Source organism: Bos javanicus, chromosome 28, assembly GCF_032452875.1.
Source record: "Bos javanicus breed banteng chromosome 28, ARS-OSU_banteng_1.0, whole genome shotgun sequence".
Lineage (NCBI taxonomy): Eukaryota > Metazoa > Chordata > Mammalia > Artiodactyla > Bovidae > Bos > Bos javanicus.
Window position 1 is genome coordinate 17,393,607 of NC_083895.1, and position 21,827 is coordinate 17,415,433.

At 37.9% G+C, this 21,827-nt stretch overlaps 1 protein-coding gene across 6 annotated transcripts in view; it reads right to left on the bottom strand.

Moving 5' to 3' along the window:
* ANK3 (ankyrin 3) overlaps nt 1–21,827 on the bottom strand; it is a 749,200-nt gene that overhangs the window by 231,291 nt on the left and 496,082 nt on the right. For all 6 annotated transcript variants that reach the window (XM_061405045.1, XM_061405049.1, XM_061405044.1 and 3 more), the window contains 6 exons: nt 19,603–19,704; nt 19,093–19,191; nt 18,789–18,887; nt 8,648–8,746; nt 3,031–3,216; nt 1,037–1,135 (listed from right to left, as the gene is read on the bottom strand). In XM_061405045.1, the coding sequence (XP_061261029.1) occupies nt 1,037–1,135; nt 3,031–3,216; nt 8,648–8,746; nt 18,789–18,887; nt 19,093–19,191; nt 19,603–19,704 (684 nt within the window). The remainder of the gene's footprint in view (nt 1–1,036; nt 1,136–3,030; nt 3,217–8,647; nt 8,747–18,788; nt 18,888–19,092; nt 19,192–19,602; nt 19,705–21,827) is intronic.

Sequence of the window (21,827 nt, forward strand, 5' to 3'; positions counted from 1 at the left end):
TTACGGCTGCTCCAACTCCTGCTAGAACTAGTATTATGACCATTCTCCCGATCTGGTCTATTGCTACTTCTCCCCTAACAAGTGAGGTTTTCAGCAAAAATAATACTTCAAATCCTATGTTCAAAATCATAGTGTTGCTGCTGCTGGTGATGACGCGTCAGAACTGTGCTAAGGGTTCTCCACACTCTCCTATTTCTCAATGACCCAGTGCAGGAGTGCCGATGTTATCTTATCATTACGATTTGTTGTTTAATTTCACAATCCATATTAACTTCATCTTATCAATGAGGAAACTGATGGACACAGAAAGAAAAGTTAAATCTAACACAGGAACCCAGGGAGTCTGAATCCTGAGTCCCCACATCTGACCACTTCTACATTCTGCTTCCTACTTTGTTCCTATTTCTGATGATATCGTTGCTGACGATCAAGCCCAGCCCAAGACTAGTTTCTACATTCAGAGCCCTACTACTCTGGATTATCTGAGTTGCTGTCCAGGGGTATCTGTGATACTGTAATTCCTTTTGCTATGAATATGAACTTATTTGGGTTACAGAATCTTGTTACACATTCTGGAAGTTTATAGGGGATAGAAGGTAAGAGCAAAAGGTGGCCTCTCTTGTTTGGGTTCTGAGATTTGGGCCTCAAATCCAGTTCATTCCTATCTGGAAGATCAAGACCCTGATTTCTACAGCACTGTTAGTGCTATCAGACCCATTTCACACACACTCAGAAATTTCAGCTTGGAGGGACAACTTGTAGTTTCCAGGTGATTATTTAAATCACATCTTCTATATGTCACTTATTTATCACACACCCCATCCCCACTTTCGATCTTGGTTTTCTTTCCCTGCTAGAAAATAGGCGTGCCTGTCTACAAGCAAGAAAATGCACTAGAAAAGTAGAAAAACACAGCTTCCACTGACTGGGAAGACCCTTGGAGGTCATCTGGCTTGGCCTCCTCCTCATGTTGGGGGAGTAGGGTTAAGAATCATTTCAAATGCTTTAAAGGCATGTCAAATTGCAGCACTCTTACCCGTGCAGTGAAGTCCACGGCAGCTGCTCGGTTTAACAGCAATGTGGCTACGTTGATATTTCCATAGTGAGCAGCTATGTGGAGCGGAGTGAAGCCACTCTGGAAAGAAAACACAGCACACGTTCAACTGATCCCTGTTGGCCTCTTGTCTGACATGTTAATACCACAACCCTGCCCAGATCAAAACGAGGAAGCAAAATATGCTGAGGTCCGCATTCCATTCTGTACTAGGTTTCTTTCCATTAGTGCCAATTGCTCATAGGATTTCAAAGGGATGCCAAACTCACAGGGAGAGGAAGAGCCAGGAAGGAACCAAGGGTGGAGACTGAGCCATTTTTGTGATCTGGGAGCAGAACTACACAGAAGCCAACATGTCCAAAAGTTAAAATAGGGGCGACAAGAAATATCTTGATAGCTCACAGAAAGTTTGATGAGTACCCCTGTTGTATTATTCATGGTAGAACTGTCCACTGAAACTGTCAAAATCTCACTAGTATTATATATTCAATAGAGTCAAATTAACCAACAGTAAAAGCCAATTTTAATGATGAAAGCAATTTGGGGGGAAGAGGTGCTATTACAATTGGTCTTGAATCATGGTGAATGCATTTCATAAAGAAATCGACAAGCTGGTCTCTTTATTAGCAAATGCCTATTCAATAACCCATTTTTCTGGATTGTTCATACCAAGATCATTTTACTTCCTTGAAAAATGCTAAAACATGCAGCGATTTACTTAGTCCCCAAAGATTTCAACCTTACAGGAACTAGATGCATTTCTAAGTCGTCAGCAAGCTTCTCAGCCATGCTAGCGGTCTGACTGACTCTTGTCAAGGGTGGGTCACAGGGTGCCCTTCCGAGGTAACTTTCATTTTGCTGACACCACTGAGGGCGAGTGTCATGCAGAAATCTGAAGATTCAGTCCTAGATGAGTAGAATGACAGGGTTGTCTGCAGCTGTAGGTAGAGCTGAGAAGCTTCTCAAGTGTCAAGATGCTTCATGTCACAGGACTCTATTGTAGTACCCTTAAGTTTCAAGGATGCCTAATCCTTCCTCCTTTCGAACACCAGGTTCAGCTGCAGAAAGCCCTGGTAATCAAACTACTATCTCCTCTGGCACATGCTACTTTGAGGGTGGGGGTAGGAAGCAGGTATCTAGCCTACAGAAGGCAATGCAAAGAAGAAGGGAAAGAAATGAGGCAGCAGCACTAAGGAATGGGAAAATGATGATGCAGATATAGATCAAATGTACACGGATATACATATATATATATATACCTCTGTTGTTCTATTCACCACCATCTAGGTTAACACATTTGGAAGCAAAGAGGAGGAAAAAATGAACGGTTAGTTTGCTCTCGGTGATCGTGGATGGCAGAAAGCTCATGACAGCTAAGTAATGCAGATGGAAGCTCCAATGGCAGGACAATAGGCACAGAAAGAAAGCTAGACTGAATGAAGGGCTACACGATGGCCTATTCCAAATGCCACGTTTCCTTCACAGACACTTGTAAGTAATGCGTGTCCAGACAATGGGAGTTGTTGGCTGGGACTCTGGCTGCTGGCATGCCTTCTGCAGCTGATCAATGCTCAGTGTATTGCCTACCGTCTTAGATATCAACCAAAAATTTATTTGGCACACACTGTGGCTAGCACTTTATAATTTTCACCTTGATGTTGGAACTGAAGTGCTAAATACATTCAAAATACATGTTCAAAGGAAGGACATTATTGGGTGTCTCTCGATTGATTTCTGTTGAGGTGGCCACCCATTAGCACATATAGGGCAGCACCCACAGGTCCCTCCCAACTGTAGATGCCGAGGGTAGGGGTGCTGCGCCTTCAACTGGATGACTTGAGGGCATGATTTTATTCCTTTCAGCGCAGTTAAGTGCTTGGCGTTAAGCATGCCCAAAGGGAGCCCAGGCGTTCTTCACGTTTGGGTGCCTAACAGAGGAGGATGCCGTGTGACGAGTGTGTTTCCCAGGGCCTCACCTTTGACTCCACATCCGCATTGTTGTCATTCTGCAGCAGCAGGGCAGCGGCTTTCGTGTCATCTTTTCGGGCAGCGATGTGAAGAGCTGGAAGACGCACTTTTCCTTTTGTGTCATTTTCTAGCAGAAGTGACACTACTTGATCGTGACCTTGTTGCAAAGCTACTGCCAATGGTGTGAAGCCATCCTGCAAATAGATTATGGGTCAAGATTGGCCCCGATGGATATTTTCTTCTTGATTAACAAATAAGAAGCTGATCGAGTGTCAATTTTTGTTCACAGTTATTAAAGCTGACATATTCAAGTAGTTTCATATATATACGGAAAGATATTAAAAAATACATACATACATATATACACACACACACACCCCAAAACAGAAAATAATTTTAAAGGTAAATTTCCATCATTATTTTCAAACTATTTTATCCAGTACTTGTTGCCTAGTGTATCCTGTCTGCTTCATCACTATACTTTGTAACCTAGTGTATATTTGGTACTCAATTACTATATGTGAATTAATGAACTATACTCATTGCTGTTTTAAGGAAGGTATACATGAAAGACTCTTGGCTTCTCTGACCAATAAAAGAACGGATCATATAAAACATGACTAGAAGCAATTCAGACATACTCACATATCTGTACATTTAGTCTTCCTATTCTATTACCCTGGGACTTGACAAAGAGAAGACAGCTACAGATTTCATTGCAGCTGGAAAATCTAGCATTACTGACCATAAAAAAGAAAGCACAAAGGAGAGTATCCTAAGTTGTTGTTATTGTTGTTTAGTTGCAAAGTTGTGTCTGATTCTTTGCAACCCCACAGACTACAGCCCATTAGGTTCCTCTGTCCATGGGATATCCCCATTAAGAATGAGTGAGTTGCTGTTTCCTTCTCCAGGGGATCGTCCTGACCCGGAGATCGAACCTGCATCTCCTGCTTGGCAGGTGGATTCTTTTCCAATGAGCCACCTGGGAAGCCCTTGAATATCCTAAGACTGGCTCCCAAATTTTAAATCTTCAATACTTTAATTATCGCACACTCAAAAGAACATTTCAAAGTCATTTTTGCTAGACAATTGGCAAGTAGGTTACTTATTATTCTATTCAGATCATGATATTTATTATCTGTAGTAAATAATATTTATTATTTGTAGTACAAATAATACCCCTTGTGGTACAAATCGAGGGCTGCTCTAATGGAAGAGTGCTTATAAGGGAAAAAGAAAAAAACATAGTTACTTGCATACTCATGTCTTATTGGTTTTCCTAGAAGATCACTTTCACCATTGTTTTCCTTGCTGGAAAACAGATAAGTGCTCCTAGCACTTGTTTGGCTGAATGCAAATCAGTATATTTATATTCAAGGGCTGTAAAATATCGGCCCCCAAGCACCTAAGTGACGGTATTGCCCAGGCCCTTCTTGTATAAATCTTGTATAAATCTCTATTCTCCTTACTGTCTCTACCCTGGCATCTAAACTCAGCCTATTTGCCCCACTCTGAAATGTCCTCCTCCTTGCTCTACATACATAAATTCTATCTACACTCCAAGCTTCAAGATCTGGCTGCAGTTCCACTTGGTCTGTTCAACTTCTCCAGGAAGACCCAAGTGAAGAAGAGGATAAGCATCAATGTAAGCAGAAGGACATTCTCTGCAACCATTAATAATAAAGGTTGGATACAACCTAGACATCACCAAAACAATATCACAGGTTACACTTAAAGTACAAAGTTTAAGTGTAATTTAACGTTATGGGAAAAGGAATCAGCATAACCATGAAAATACATGATCTCATTTCCACTAAGAGAAACATACATATTTTGAACATGGACAAAAAAAATCTGGATGGATAAAGAGAATGTTATCTCTAGGGACAACTAACTGTGGCTTTTTCTTTTCTCTTTTTATTGTACTTCTAAAGGAGGAAACAGGCTCCATCTTGAAAGCAGGACTCCATCTTGGGCCGGACTCTGGACTTTGAGCTATATGCCCAGTATCTATGGAGACGACATACGACTGGAAAACAGGCCCCCTGGATGGAAGAACCCCAGGGCTCATACCTAGACTCTCCATTGCCTAAAAAGAATACCCTAATTATCTGTGTAACCAAATAGAATCATAAATTCTATTATGCTTATTGGGGTATGACCACAGGCCTATTAATAATTGTCCACTGTTAACTACCTAGGCTTAAGGCATATGAATCATGGGTTAACTTTGTATCTTTCTCTTCCTTTGTTCAGACTAGTTTCAGGGAATTTGGGGAGGTGGGTTTGGGCACATACCCTTAGGGTATATAAGGTTTTCACAAAAACTGGTCAGGGTCCTTGGCTAAGAGGAGACTCTGCCTTGGGCCCACCGGTGTAATAAACCGCACTCCACTATCTGCATTGTCCTTCTGAGTGAGTTTGTTTACTGGAACGCGTGGCTACAACACTTCCTCTTTTACTTAATATATTACTTTCACAAAAGAGAAAAACACATCTAAAAAATGGAACGGTGAAAGGAAAGAGCTGTGTATTAAGAGGTAACATTGCACCTCACTTTTAAAACCTGAGCAAAATCTAAGGGGTAAAAATGACAGCTCACTTGTTTTGCAGCAAAATGAAGTGGTTACATTTCCACCCATAGGAATGTTTCAATCCATAAGGCCTAAACATAAAGGAAACTATTTTGCACCAGAAAATCAATTGCAGCTAAGACGATTAGCACTGACAAGAATGTGCTTCTTGCATAAACCAATTAAAGACACAAAGATACCAGTCCTAAGGTGTTAATAGCTAAAATTAGCAGCTCCAGATTTTGTTTCCAAACCAAGTTTAAAGGGTTTAGTTTGCTCTATGCAGTTATTCTTAAGAGAAAAATACGAGCCGAAAGGAAATATGAAGGAAGCTCCATTTGTACACTGCCTTTTGGAGTATCTGGCACATAATAGATGCCAGAAGTGAACAAATAAATTTACCTCAGGCTTCAAAATCTTGGTTAGCCAAAGAAGGAAGATATACATGGAAAGACAGGATACACAGTCCACAGTAATACAGGAAAAGTTTTGAAAAACAACCATGGCAAAGACCTCATACATATATACAAGGAACATATGGAACAATTGTATTGAAGGAACTTGACAATATCATATCATCTAATAAGTTGAAAATTCTGTTAAATTTTTTTCATCTAAGGAATCCTTTCATTGCTCATTACTGTTCATTCTGTAAATACAGACTTCTGTATAAACGACCCCAATATTATTGCTCGTAAGAAAGCAAAATTGTAATTAGAACATTATGTGAATGAAACATCTTATTTCTTGCTGTTCTTTTAATTCTCTAGTACTAATAATAAAAGAGATAAAAATTCAGTCAAAGCTTCAAATAGCTGTAGATAATCAGATAGCTGTTGTTTATGTGGTGATGGCACCAAATCCCTCATGAAGACATGGGTGCGATTTGTTGTTGGAACTCTAATTCATTTATTTATTTTAAAGCTAAAATATCCTTTGAAAGTAAAGTAATATAAAGCAGTAAAAAAAAAAAACTATCAAATATCTATCCATCTACCTACATATCTACCTATACCTATCTATCTATCTATCTATCGGTCTGTCTTCTTGCTAAAAGACTGAATTAGTTGTTTGAGGATCTCATATATTCCTTTTTAGTCAGTTGTAGTGCCTTTTTTGGGGGGCTTGAAAACTTAAAAAAACACAAACAGAGAACCAGTGAGTTACTGATGACTAGTTGACAAGGTAATTCTATAGTCTTTTAATGGTAAACTGGTTTTATGTTTGTTCTAAAAGAGAGACACTCAATGATCTGCCCATCACGGCCTATAAAAAGAATACTACCCGTCCTTCACAGACGAAAAAGTACTACGGAATTGCTGTCATCAGGATATTTATATTACATAGTATTTCCATCCAAAAATAGGAAGGGGTTTTCTCTTCTACAACCACCCTGGCTCCCATACCCATCCTCCCTGAAAAGCATGATGTGACCCGCATATCAGATTTGAGGCACTCACACAGGTTACATTCTCCCCAGTGTGAGGAGAGGCACTGCTCTATGCAGACAAACGCCAGTTACTCTGCCATCAGCCATTCACTATTTATTACCAAGCTCTAAGGATATTATTATTATTTTTTTTAATCCATTCTCAAGATAAAAATCCCCAAGAGAACTGAAGGCTAGGAAGTGAAAGGCTCTCTCTGAATTCTCAGAATAAACCATTGGAAACTGTACACTATGGACATTTTCCTATATTAGTACATACAGTCTTGTCTCATTGTTAATAGTGTAGAGTACCATTTTACTGTCTAAGTAAAGCAATATTTATCCAATAGCTTCCCCTTTGGTTCTTCCTGGTTTTTAAAAAATTGCTACTACTAATTATGTTGCTGTTTCTTATATAATAACTATTTTTTGCATTATCTTCTAATATATAATGTCATATAAACTATTTGAAGTAGAACTGCTAAGCAAAAAGGTGTATAAATACTAATTTGGATAGTTAACGCTAAGTGTTCTACAAAAGTGTTGCAACTGGTTGTCAATGTCACCAATATAATAGTTAAGTTGCAATTTTTCCTACTCCTTGAATTTCTTCTTCATCTCATGCGCTGAAGACTGGATCTCATTCTCTATCTGATTAATAAATTAAAATTTATTTGATTACAAGGGAGGATGAGGTATTTTCATACATTTGTGGTCATTTGTATATTTTTGTGTGTGAACTGCCTCTTCATTTATCTCCTGGTTTTCCTGGAAGGCATGATCTCAAAAGCTGGCCAAGGTTACAGGCAACCCTGTGCATATAATCCCGATGATATACATCTTTTTTGTGCCATTCAGGAAACACTTCAGGATGAAAGTCAGAGAATTTGGCTTTATGACAGGGATAACCCTACACCTGTTCTAACTCTTTCTTTTGTTAAAAATAAAGAGTACACAAGCAGTAGTCCTTTATTATTAGCAATAGATTTCTAGTGATACACTTCAAGGGATCATAATCTTCCATCCAGATTAGTTTCAAAAATAAACTACATTACCTAAAATAGTATCAGTGACTTAAATAACTTTATTTTTAATAACTCCCCTATTCATGATTGCAAATGTTTTTTTAAAGGCTGTTTTTATCTACTCTTCAAAAATGTATACTAGTTTTGTTTAGAAGTTAAGTTTAGAGTTAAATCTAATTAGTTAACTTTAGAAATGCATAAATCCAATCATTATAATTATGCTAACTTAAATTTGGGAAAAAAAACAGATTTAAAACTTATGTTCTATCACAAAAAATATTTCAAAACAGTGGCTGTCTTTGACGCAAAATTGTAAGGAGAAGAGTACTCTCAAGCAATTATGTAAATAGTAAACAAATAGCTCAATTATAGGGTAAGCCAGGCATTTAAGAGCAGAAAGGGTAACTAGGCATGGAAGATTCTTGAAAGACTAAAAATAGACTTTTCTAATGTATTTCATAAAAACTTATGAGCCCACACATTAATATACAACTGTAATGAAATACCAGTGGGACAGATTCTCAGTGATACAACTTCAAGTTTCTAAAATCCCTATAAACATGTGAATTCACTCACAAAAAGAACCAAAGTGTCTTACCTCTGTGGCCAGGCTCTGGCTTGCACCATTGTCGAGGAGAAACTTGACAACTTCCAGGTGGTTCTCCTGGGCTGCCATATACAATGGTGTGAAACCATTCTGCAAAACACCAATTTAAATGTTTGTAGCTTTTTAAAGCTAATCGATCTTTCTACTGTACTGATGATATTATATGTTTCAGATCTTTCTACTGTACTGATGATACTATATGTTTCAGGAAATGCTCACACATAATAATTTTTATAATACTTTAATGTATATATTTATATATATTACAAAACCTGAGCATGATAGTTTAAGCAGAATTATGAAGCATAATTGTTAATTATGCTTCATAATTCTAGTTTGAGTGTGGTTCATAGCTAATAGTCTAATTCATATCAATACATACAGTTTAGTTAAACATGTGTATCCATTTAACTAACCACTTACTGAGTGTCTACCATGAGCAAAGAGTTTTACTAGATACCATGAAGATATGAAGAAAAACCATTTGGTCATTGTCCCAATGAGTTTTTTATCCCAAGCAATAATTATTTCTCCTAAACAAAATATGTAATACTTTTACATAAAATTAAGCACCTGAAATAGTTCCGACTTTGGAAGAAATTTATATTAATTTCATACAGCTTCAAACTTACCACAGATGAGGTGACTTGGAGCAAAGGAAAGAACACCAATTTGAAAAGGGTATACTTCAGTTTTAAAGTAGAATTCAATTAGGTGGTCTACTTTTTGTAAGTTTCCTTCCTTGTATTTTTTGCAAAGACATATTGTGCATCATTGTCTGAAATGTGCCCAGCTCCCAAGGAACTTGGAAATAAATGCATGTATATATCTTAAACTTCTTAGTAAAAATGTTCTCTGAAACAATGTATTTCACATCTGTAAAACACTGTAATCAGATCAGATCAGTCGCTCAGTCGTGTCCGACTCTTTGGGACCCCATGAATCGCAGCACGCCAGGCTTCCCTGTCCATCACCAACTCCCGGAGTTCACTCAGACTCACGTCCATCGAGTCGGTGATGCCATCCAGCCATCTCATCCTCTGTCATCCCCTTCTCCTCTTGCCCCCAATCCTTCCCAGCATCAGTCTTTTCCAATGAGTCAACTCTTCGCATGAGGTGGCCAAAGTACTGGAGTTTCAGCTTTAGCATCATTCCTTCCAAAGAAATCCCAGGACTGATCTCCTTTAGGATGGACTGGTTGGATCTCCTGGCAGTCCGAGGGACTAAAAAACTTATTGCAAGATATATATACCAAAACAGATATTTTTCAAACTATAATAAATTCTCTTTGAATAAATTTTTCAGAATTTAGTTCTATTTAACTAACTGGTCTGGAAATTTTGTTGTATATATTATGCAATCTCAAAGAATAAATGGAAATTCATTCTAAATTAAATGTTACAAAGTAATACTCAAAGTTTTGTGATTCCAAAGGTTTAAGTTCATTATTATAAATACCAATTATTATATGATGACCTTACTTATCAAATCTCTGGATGAGTAATATGAATAACATAAAATTCAGCCTCTACTAACGTCAATTTTTTGGTTTCTACCTCAGAATTAGGAAGTGTAAAAGATTTGTAAGCAGATAAAAGTGGTACCACGTAACAAATCTACCATGGTGAATATACTTTATTCATCAGAGAGTTCCTCTATTCTACTTATTTTGCACATAATTGTAATTAGCTAGGTTATTAGCTTGCCAAGCTCAAGATTAGAGACACAAAATTAGAGGCAGTAGAGTATGACACAAGATTCAAGCTTCTTCACTGTATATTATTTAATCTAGTAAAATCATTAATTTCACTGTTACTTTGTTCTATCATGAAAGGTTTTATCAATATTAAATATGAAACATGCATAACTGCAATCTAATGTGTGTGTGTGTGTGTGTGTGTGTGTGTGCGCGCGCGCGTGTCGGGGGGTGGGGTGGGGGGATAGGTGGGCTTCATCTTTGTCACTCTTTCCAGACCTATGGGGCACACTGAAAGCTAGTTTAGACCTTTTACCATATTACTTTTTTCTCCTTTTCTTATCTGACCAAAATCAAAGATTAACTCTTGGTTGATTTAAATATCTCTCAACCAAAAAAGAGAAAAAAATTTAAAATATTAAAAAGAAAAGGTGGATTTTCCCTATCACTCTATGAACTGAGTATCTATCTTTATAAATTGCCCAAAATTTCCAGACCAAATATTCAGATTTTAGGAGTAAAGTTTTTAAGAAAAACTTCCAAACTGGATATTATTTTCTGAGACATAAATATCAAGTAGATATATATGTCAGTGGCGTCTCAACTCCAGGGCAGAGATCTGTTGTACTTCAAGATTACCTAGGAAACACTGGTCCTGCGGCACATCTGGTTTCTAGCCCAGGGTACTTGCACTCTTCTTGAGGAAACCTGCCAGAACCAAACATTTCCTGACCCGTGAAGGGAATCCAAAACTAGACACTGAGCTTTAGGAGATGCTGCTCTTGCAGACCTGGAGTTTCTACAGAGTGACTCGTAAAAAGTACAACTTTTACATCATCCAGTTGCCTTCTTCATCGTGGCAGAGGGTAAAATGCTGGAATTTCAGAAATAATCTGCAGACATGAGTCATAGCGAGATGGGGCTCTGTTTCCACAGTAGCTTTTCCTTTTCTTTTTTGAATGCTTGACACTGTATAGCTATTGCTTGAAAGCTGGTCATTTTCTGAATGGTCACATGCTTTCATACTTTTTTCACTTTATAAATTTTTATGGATATATAATTCACATATGAATAAACTCACTTTCTCAAAGTGTAAAATTTAGTGTTGTTTCATCTGTTCACAAATTTGGGAAAATATCCTCACCATCTAATTCCAGAACGTTTCATCACCTCAGAAAGGGACCATTAGTAATCATACCTCATTTGCCCCTCCTCATGGTCTCTGGCAACCACTCATCCGCTTTCCATCTTCACAGATTTGTCTGTTGTAAACGTTTCATGTAAGTGGAATCGCACAATACATGGCATTGAATGGTCTCATTTTACTTGTGCTGACCATACTGATAAAATGATTTTTGATGGGGCCTCCATCAAGGAAGTCTCCATTTTATAGTGGGCATTTGAGTGTGCGTGTGTGTGTTTATTTTGGTATCTTCATCTGGCAGTACTGCTTTTTCTTTAGAGGAACTATGTTTTCACCGATGTTTAGGTAGGACTGGTCTTGGTTGGACTTTGGTGCAAATTGGCCAGCCCTTCTTCAACCACAAGGTCAGCGCATGTAAAGGATGGCTCTGCATGCTGTTCCATGACAACTCTCCAATCCTCTCAGTCTTGTCTTCTACCAAACCTCCCCTCCCCACCCTCGGATGACCTGTAGGGAACATATCAAAGGACAATCTTACCCTTTAGCTTCTGACTAGGTTCTCTCACTCCAACTACCTAGTTTCCAAAGCTTTCTGAAAGCTTCTTTAGCCTCCTGTTCTATGGGTTCCTCAGGGAATTCCAAATTGCTGAAGTTATTTGGATTAAAGTGATAGAAATTAACACTAATAAATAAAAACATCACCCCTCAGGAAAGGATTAAGAAGCTGTGAGAACACATACACACCATTTAGTTATGTTATAGGGAGATAATTATAAGCATCCTTTGGAAAGAGTGAAAAAAGGTATTACCATTACTCTCTAGTGCAAAGAGGCTTAAGGTACGAGCAAATTCAGTGTGGACGCCCTAGAGCTGTAATGCTTTTCCGTGAAATGGTACTTGGATTAGGAAAATGGTCAGATTTCAGGAAAGATGTTATTTTTCTCTTAAGAGAAAAAAGTACATCACTGGTTTTTTATTAATTTCCTAACTTAGGAAATTTCCAAAACAAAGAGCTGACCAAAAAGGAACATATGCGTGGCCCAATTTACATTTTCTTTTCTGTAGCAACAATAGACTGAAATCTCAAAAAGCAGAACAGCTCAAGACTGAATATACTTCTTGATACCCGACTTTATCCAATATCTTCAATTCCCTCTGCTCTGAAGGCATTTCAGTGTTATTATAAGTGTTGTGGTATTATCATAAGTATGCAAAGTTGCAGACTTATAGTTTTATAGATAGTACTGAGGCATGCTGCCTAGATCCACTAAAATAAAATAAAAATGAAATAAAATGAACTAAAATAAAGGCTTAAATTTCATCCTTGAAATTTTCTTATCTATGCTAATTTCCTCTAACTAAGGTTTGTATATCAAAAAGTCCTGTTTTTAATTAAAATATTAAGGGCTTGGTAATAAATTTGTACTGATTTGTATATGATACTAATTTTTCTGAAGGCTGTTTACATCAGAGATATGCTATGAGTTTTAAGGTCAGAAAGGCTCTATTTGGACCAGATCCATTGTCTAGCTTCATCGGGATCTGACCTCCTCAATAGGAAACATTAAAAACACAGAAAGACCAAGGAAACATTGATTTAATTAAAGGACTTTGTCTTTGTTAAAACCACTGTGAAAACCTGTCCATTTAGGATACTTTGATAGCTAAAATACTATTTGAAATAGAATCCCAGGGATGGGGGAGCCTGGGGGGCTGCCGTCTATGGGGTCACACAGAGTCGGACACGACTGAAGCGATTTAGCAGCAGCAGCAGCTTTTTTTATAAATATGGTTGGTGTCTTATGGAATAAAGACAGAGAAAGAGAAAAGCATGAGGGATGTCATTTGACATGGCGGTTTAGGATTTTTCAAGCGCAAACACTGTTAATCATTGTTGTATTGTATATAAAGTACTAAGGACTTAAATTAGAGTTCTTTAAAATCACAATTTAGTTATCTAACCCCATTTCTTTCTTAGGGTAGGCCTAAATGATTTCCTGGAACGTTAAGTAATATAAGAAAGAGTTAACTACTTATTAAGACCTAAGATCAAGGCAATGACAAGAATTATTACAAGAATATCTATAAACTCCTAGTTTATAGAGTCTCAGTTCATCAGAACTTGATATTGTCCAATGCTATTTTTATTTTCCAGGAGAATTTTTATATTTAAGGAAGGAGAGGGGCTCTTTTGATACTGTTCCTCACTGGCAATTAATTATTGTCTATAGGATAAAATTTCACGTGGACAGGAATACTGTTATTCTTGAATATTAATATTCCTGTGGTGTTCTGCCATCTAAATGGAATTTCATTGCACTTCATGGTGTTACTGCTTGTTGTTCTTTATGAAAGTTCCTTTTGAAAAGCTGCTGCTAGGAATTATCTTTGAAACTCCATTCAGCTGTGTGGTGATCTCATTACTCACTCCATCCATAGAATGATGCAGTTCAGAAGGTTTCTGAGGGCAGGTGTCTAGAGGAAGGGGGGCAGGTTTTACTGTCAAGTGTGTGGCTGGGTATTCCAAGCACAGCTGCAAGGAACAGCACATTTCACAGCCCATGTTCTTCTTCCGCACTTCATCATCAGAAGAGAATGTGTACAAATTGAAATCAAATCTGGTTAGGATTTTATTTCGACTACAGATTCTCCCAGACATTGGAGAGAAGGTTTAAAACTATGCCTCCTCTGATCATTTGTCAGGAATGTGTACATTGTTTACAAGATGGGGAGGCTAACTGTCTCTCCCTTGGAGGAAAAAAGAAGAAAATGAAAATGGACTAAAGCATTCCCCATTACCTCAGAGCTTAACACTAGCTATTTCCTGAGTAAAAAAAATCATAGAGGCATTTAAAAATAATTGGTTGAAAAGCATAATGCTTCTCTTGTGGTCATCTGGTCTGTATTTCTCTCATATTTGTCAATATTCAAGTTTATATCACTCCTTTCTGGAAAAACATTCTTACATTATTACTCTAAGTGAGCTCTCGATGGGAATCAGAACAGGTGGCATAAACCATGTAACAAAAGTCCAACCACAGGGAACTAAAGATTAGACCAATTACACAAGAAACCATGTGGCTGGAAGAACAGTTTTGAGAGGGTCACAGGCAGGAAGGCCAGGGGTCTCCAATGGAGGAAACAGGCTGCAAGCGTCAGGCATTTTTTCTTTCTTAAGCGGCAGGAGGAAACAAACTCCAAGTGTCAGACTATTTTCCCTTCTCTATACAAAATTAAAAGGACGTTTCTCTTAAAATTCTGTGTTGCCATGAGGACACCTTGTTCCACCTGAACCTAACTTTTCTCAAACCTTGGGCTAACCAAGGTGTTTTTCTTATGGAAATGTTTTTCTTAAGCTATGTTAATGAACTATGTATTTAGCCTGCTAAGTCGCTTCAGTCGTGTCCGACTCTGTGTGACCCCATAGACGGCAGCCCACCAGGCTCCCCCGTCTCTGGGATTCTCCAGGCAAGAACACTGGAGTATTTAGCCTAGACTCTGTCTTTCTTTCTTCAAGTCAGTTCCACTTAAGACTCAGAACCCATAAGGGATCAACAAACCAGTATGTTTTACTCAAACATTGTTCTCCTAATCTATGTTAATGAAACTAAATATTTACTTGGAAACCTGCCTTTTTTCAAGATTCACGTCATTTCGTTTTACGGCCTGAGATGACTCACTTTGTGTCAATGTTATCTCAAAATGCGCGTTGTGGGTGAGGGGCCTGGTGCCACTCTGCGGTTTGAGACATTTCCTTTCTCTAATTAACAGTTTGCTTATAGTTATATAACATACTGCTAAAGGCTAGCACAGGGGGGCTCTTTCTGCACCCTTCTGAAGTCTATGTCAGAAGCTTTCTCTATCTCTTTTATACTTCAATAAAACTTTATTACACAAAAGCTCTAAGCAATCAAGCCTCGTCACTGGCCCTGGACTGAATTCCTCTCCTCTGGAGCCAAGAATCCTGGCTTCTTTCATGGCTCAGCAGCAACCTTTCAGTTTCTTTTCTGCAACACTGACATTTAATAGCGTCAGAGCTCTCATCAATATGGCTGAAGTAACAAGGAGGAAAGTCATTGCAATTCCGTGGACCCATAAAGTACAAGAGGCTCCTGTTATTCAAAGATAATCACTACTGGAAAAAGCTGAGGAAATCAAGCGCACTTAAGGTGGAGATCAAAAGGCCACAGTAAATAATGAAAAAAGTTAGATTGAGACTTCATCTTGAAAGAGAAAACCAGAAATTGTAAAAGCGAATTTATATGATTTAACAAAACGTAGGTTACAACTGGATCATGTACAAGTTCACAGAATGAATGAAGACTAAACCAACTATGATTCTGGGGGAGAAAGTATGATTTTAATTTCCAACAAAACCATATGATGGGTCAACAGCCTTCACTTTTTATTTTCAGACTAATTTTTTCCTTCATTTAACATTTTGATTCTCAAATTATTCAAGATGGAAACATGTGTCAGGAAATCATCCTGATTCTTTATACATTCTGGCCTACTCCTGCCAGAAAGCCACGACCTCACAACTTGGCGGTGGGTCCAGCAGTCCTCTAGCATCATTTTTCCTGACTTCATGATATCCTACATCTTTGGAAAACTTGCAGCTTTGTTCTATAGTCAATTTGTTCAACCTAACACCCTGGGGTAGATATTGATGAACCAGGATAGATGTCAGCCTTCAGCTGGAAGGAATGTTTGAGTAGAGGTCAGTTCTTAAAATGGTCAGGTCCTTAGAGAGTATCATACTAAACGAAGTTAAGTCAGAAAGAGAAAGACAAACGCCATATGATATCATTTATATGTGGAATCTAAAATATGATACAAATGAACCTATTTATGAAACAGAAACAGACACAGAGAACAGACTTGTGGTTGCCAAGTGAGGGGGAAGGATTGGGAGTTTGGGATTAGCAGAGAATTATTATACAGAGAATGGATAAATAAGATACTACTGTATAACAGGGAACTATATTCAATATCCTGTGATAAACCATAATAGAAAAGAATATGAAAAATAATATATATATAAATGTATAACTGAGTCACGTTGTTGTATGGTAGAAATGAACACAACATGGCAAATCAACTATACTTCAATAAAATTAAAAAAAAAAACAATCAGGTCCTTAGTGGATATTTATCTGTTATGATGATGTATGCTCTCCTACACAAGCTCACGCCTCTGGGGGACTCACGTAATGAACAATTTGGATAATGAAGACCTGTATTTTTAGACCAATAAAGTGAGCTTAATTTTTTTGGACTCAAAGTCCACCAAATGATAATCTATTAGTATTTTTGTTAGAGCTTCATGCAGGACTCTGAGAGCTTGTCGGAGAATCTTCTGAATGAATGATGGGTGCATATCCATTACAAACAATCCGGAAATTTTAACGTGTGGTGATTTTAAAGTTTCTTCTGCTTTTTTTGTCCCCCCTAATCTGTTTCAGGGAGCAACAACGATGCCTCTGTTAGTAAACAGGAATTGACCATACTGGACTTTCGCCAACATCATAAACTAGAATAAGTCTCTACATTACAGAGATTCTCCAATCATGTGTGTTTATGACCACCAGCCATACATATCAGTCTACAGATGGCTGACTTTGAAAAACCTCTGCCTTTCACATGCAGAGGATTGCAAATGAGGATATAAATGAAACTAAATAATCTGGAATAATATACCTATTCAATGCATATTTATAAGTATGTGCTAAGTTGGTTCAGTCATGTCTGACTCTCTGTAATCCTATGGACTATAACCTGCCAGTCTCCTCTATCCATGGGATTCTCCAGGCAAGAATACTGGAGTGGGTTGTCATGCCCTCTTTCAGGAGATTTTCCTGACCGAGGTATAGAACCTGACTGAGTCTCATGCATTGGCGAGCAGTTTCTTTACCACTAGTGCCCCCTGGGAAGCCCATTCAATGAATTTAACTCTTTTAAATTTATATTTTACATGGAAGCATAGTTAATTTACAATGTCATGTTAGTTTCAGGTGTATAGCAAAATGATTCAGCTATGCATATACATATGGTCATATTTTTTCAGATTTTTTTTCTATATAGATTATTATACAATATTGACTAGAGTTCCCTGTGCTATAAAGTAGGTCCTTGTTTATCTATTTTATATATAGTAGTGCTTTCTCCTGCATGCTCAGTTGCTCAGTCATGTCCAACTTTTTGCAACCCCATTGATGGCAGCCTGCCAGCTTCTCTGTCTATGAAATTCTCTAGGCAAGAATACTGGAATGGATTGCCATTTCCTACTCCAGGGGATCTTTCCAACCCAGGGATAGAACCCGAGTCTTCTGCATTGGCAGGTGGATTCTTTACCAACTGAGCCACCTGGGAACTCCTAATTTATCCCCCAACTCCCCACCTTTTTCTGTTGGTTTTCATAAGTTTGTTTTAAAGTCTGAGTCTGTTTCTGTTTTGTAAGTAAATTCATTTGTATCATTTTTTTTTAAGATTTCACATATAAGTGATATATAGTATTTGTCTTTCTCTGACTTACCTCACTTAGTATGATAATCTCTAGTTCTGTCCACGTTGCTGCATATGGCATTATTTCATTATTTTTGACTGAGTGGTATTCCATTGTATGTATATATGTGTGGATACCACATCTTATTTATCCCTTCCTCTGTGGATGGACATTTAGGTTGCTTTCATGTCTTGGCAGTGCTGGAATGAACACTAGGGTACATGTATCTTTTTGAATTATGGTGTTCTCTGGGTATATACTCAGGAGTGGGCTTGACGGATCATATATATGGTCATTCTACTTCTAGTTTTTTAAGGAACCTCCATACTGTTCTCTGTAGTGGTGCACAAATTTACATTCCCATCAACAATGTATGAGTGTTCCCTTTTCTATACATGCTCTCCAACATTTACTATTTGCAGACTTTTTTTTTTTTTTTGCAACAATGCTTTATTAGGGTGGCCAGGAATTGAACCCATATCTCCAAGGTCTGCCTGTGCATTCATTTCAAAAAAAGTTACTGGAAAATACAAATAAAAGGACAAGACCTAAGTGGCCACCTAAGTGGCTTGGTGAATGAATTTTTGCTGCTTTTAAGGGCAAAGGGTCCTTCTTCACAGCCCTTGCTGCACTGGCCCTGCCCACTGACCTGGGTTTTTCCTTGATGATGATATAGCTCTTAAATATTGTTTTCTTAGAAGACACAAGAACAAACAAGCACCTGACCCAGAACATTATTTGCGAATCATGATCACAGCATTTCTTGGCATCTGAGATATAGGTTTACCTGGGACTGGGCGTTGACATTGGCTCCATTTGTAACCAAGACTTTTACCACCTCTGCTTGCCCTGCCAAAGATGCTATATGCAACGCTGTGTTTCCTTTCTGTGAAATGAGAAACAAGATCCATCAGTTCACCCATCTTTCTCTCTGCTTTCAACATTTTACAAAATATTAATTCCCTCTGTAAGTTCCCCAGGAGAACAATGCTGATGAGTATTTCATGAGAAGCATGCCTGGATTTTTAGAGGGCTGAATTCTCATTGAACTGGGCAACTGATACAAAAAGCACGAAACGTGTGACACTGACCTTTGTAGCTGCATCCACATTGGCTTCTCTCTGTAGCAGTTCAGAGACAACTTCTACGTGGCCCTCTTTGGAAGCAAGATGGAGAGCGTTCAACCCATTCTGATTAAGTGAAGGGAAAGCTTTATCAGCATGTTGAACATAGAGCGGTAAACAGTCTACTAAGAATTCTGAAGAGAGCACCCTACCAACAACCATTTGCATGTGTGCAATGCAGGAGCCTGAATTCGGAATAAAAGTACTTGTGGCAATTAGGCGGGTTGCTCTGATGTCATTATGTACTGTATTTTAGGAATTAATTGTTAAAGGACACATATCTACATTTCTGAATGCTCCTCTAACAAAGCGAAGAATAAATTGATCATTCAAGTTGGTGACATTTAATAGAAAACACTGGCAAAAAGAGAAAGTCTTGGTAATAACTTGGTAATAGAGGATTTAAAGACTTTAAAGTCTGGATTTTAAAAATTTTAACTGAAAACTTAAATAACAACAACAATCACCACAACTAACCTGATTGCAAATGTTGATGTCAACTCCATTTTTTATGTAGTCAAGGGCCTTTTCCAAGTGTCCAGCTCGAGCTGCTCTTAAGTAACTCGCGTTGGCATCAGACTGAATAAAAAAGAAAAAAACATTTGGTTAAAAAAAGGAAACAAATATGCCTGTTTCTAACTACCAGATGATTGTTCAAACTATTTAAAAAGAAAGTAAAACCGAGATTTTTTTCAACTGAACTATTTTATTTCTAACATGAAAACACTAATATAAGGTCTTCATGAAGTCACCAGGAAAAGAACGAATTCTTCAAAAGTTAGTTTCAAGTGTATAAAATTACCCCTTCTGTGATGCCATAAGTGATTCCAAACTGAAAGAGAACATTTCCTAGGATGTGTAGGTACATACAATTTCATGAGAGTTAAGAAAAATCCTGAAACTTTCTGGTAGTTACATTACAATAAACCTCACTGCTCTCTTTAATCATACATTTAATTATACAGGTGTTGAACTACAATACTATATCTGAAACTCATATAATTTTTTAAAAAGAGATTTAACATTACCCCATTCTTTTGTATATAACTATGGCCAGTTTTTCAATTAATAGCTTCATAAGTACATTTAATGCTGTTATACTAGTTTAACAGAAATTTGTGGTTAATGATGTTCTCTGCAATTTTCCTGCAGGTCATAGCCATGTGTTGGAATGTTGACTGTATTTGAAAAGCATTCATTTATAAATGTCTACAGTTTGTGAAGCATACTTTCCATATATTTTAAAGCTAAGTCCACAACCTATGGACAACTTTATTAGAAGCATTAGCCTGTACAAATAAAGAAATATGTCCACCTTTTTTGAACATCAAAAGCCAAGTCTATAATTCATTCATTGGAAGCTTCCAACTCTAAACTATTGCTAAACTCTAATACCTACAATTACACAGCTGAAATCATCTGCTACTGAAATTTTTTAATAGAAAAAAAGGTGATAAGAAAGACTGCCAAGTTGAGTCTGCACAATTTGTAAAGGAATCTTGTTTCATGTAAAATAATACAGAAGGAGATCTTGAAAGGGCTGCCGAAAACATCACTGGTTATAAATGCAATCATGCGGGACATGGCTTAAAAGAACCAAGTGTCTTCCTTCAGGCATTTGGCCACTACCTCCTTCAAACTCCCATTCACTTGCCACCTCTTCTGTAAAGGCTTCCCAGACCTCCAGGCAGAGCTTAATTGCTCAGTGCTCCCAAGGCACTCATTTCATTGAGCCTTCTTGGTATTTATCACCCAGCATCATAGTTTTTGGTGTATCTGTCCTTTGTCTTCCCTAAATTATAAGCTCTTTAATAATAGGCAGAGCTGTATTAAGGGGTAGACAAATGAAAAGTCACTAACATGCCAATCCTGAAGGAACGCTAATTTGACCCTGGAAACGTACTTGAGATGAAGACAATTCTGTTACTCAGAGGAATCTCCGATTTTGGTGTGGGTCAGTTAAGAGTTGACTTGCTCAAGACCTAAATGAAACGGCAGTGCCTCTAGGGTCTCCCCCATTTCCATGCACATTAGTATGCCTCTCTCTGAAAGAGTCCTGCTTCTTCTAAATTAGGGTTTCTTAATCTCAGCAGTACTGGCATTCTGATCCAGATAATTTTTTGATGTAAGGAGCAATCCTGTCCAGTGTGCATGTTCACCAGCATTCCCAGCATCTACCAATCAGGCACCAGGGGAATCTCCTATTTGAGACAACCAAAACTGTCTTCATGAAGCCAAGTTTCCTAGGGTGAAGGCTAAAACCTCTACAGTTGAGAACCACTGCTCTAAAAAAATAGTAAATCGATTTGCTTAAAGATTGCGAGTTTCAAAAGGCTTTCATATTTTGCATTGCCATATGCAAAATATGGCATTGCCATATGTCTTGACCTAGCACAAGGCACTGACTATAAGTGTAACATTCATCCTTCTGTTTCCTGGCACATAGCAAGTGCCTAGAAATGATTTGTGAATGGATGAATCAACAAATAAGTAAACTGTGTGGAAATAACTGATTAATTGAGGAGGGCATGGAAACCCACTCCATTATTCTTGCCTGGAGAATCCCCACGGTCAAAGGAGCCTGGAGGGCTGCAGTCCACGGGGTTGCAAAGAGACGGACATGACTGAGCAACTAAGCACAAACTGTTTAATTAAAATATTTCCTGGAATAATACAGGAGGCTTTATTAACAACAACAAAAA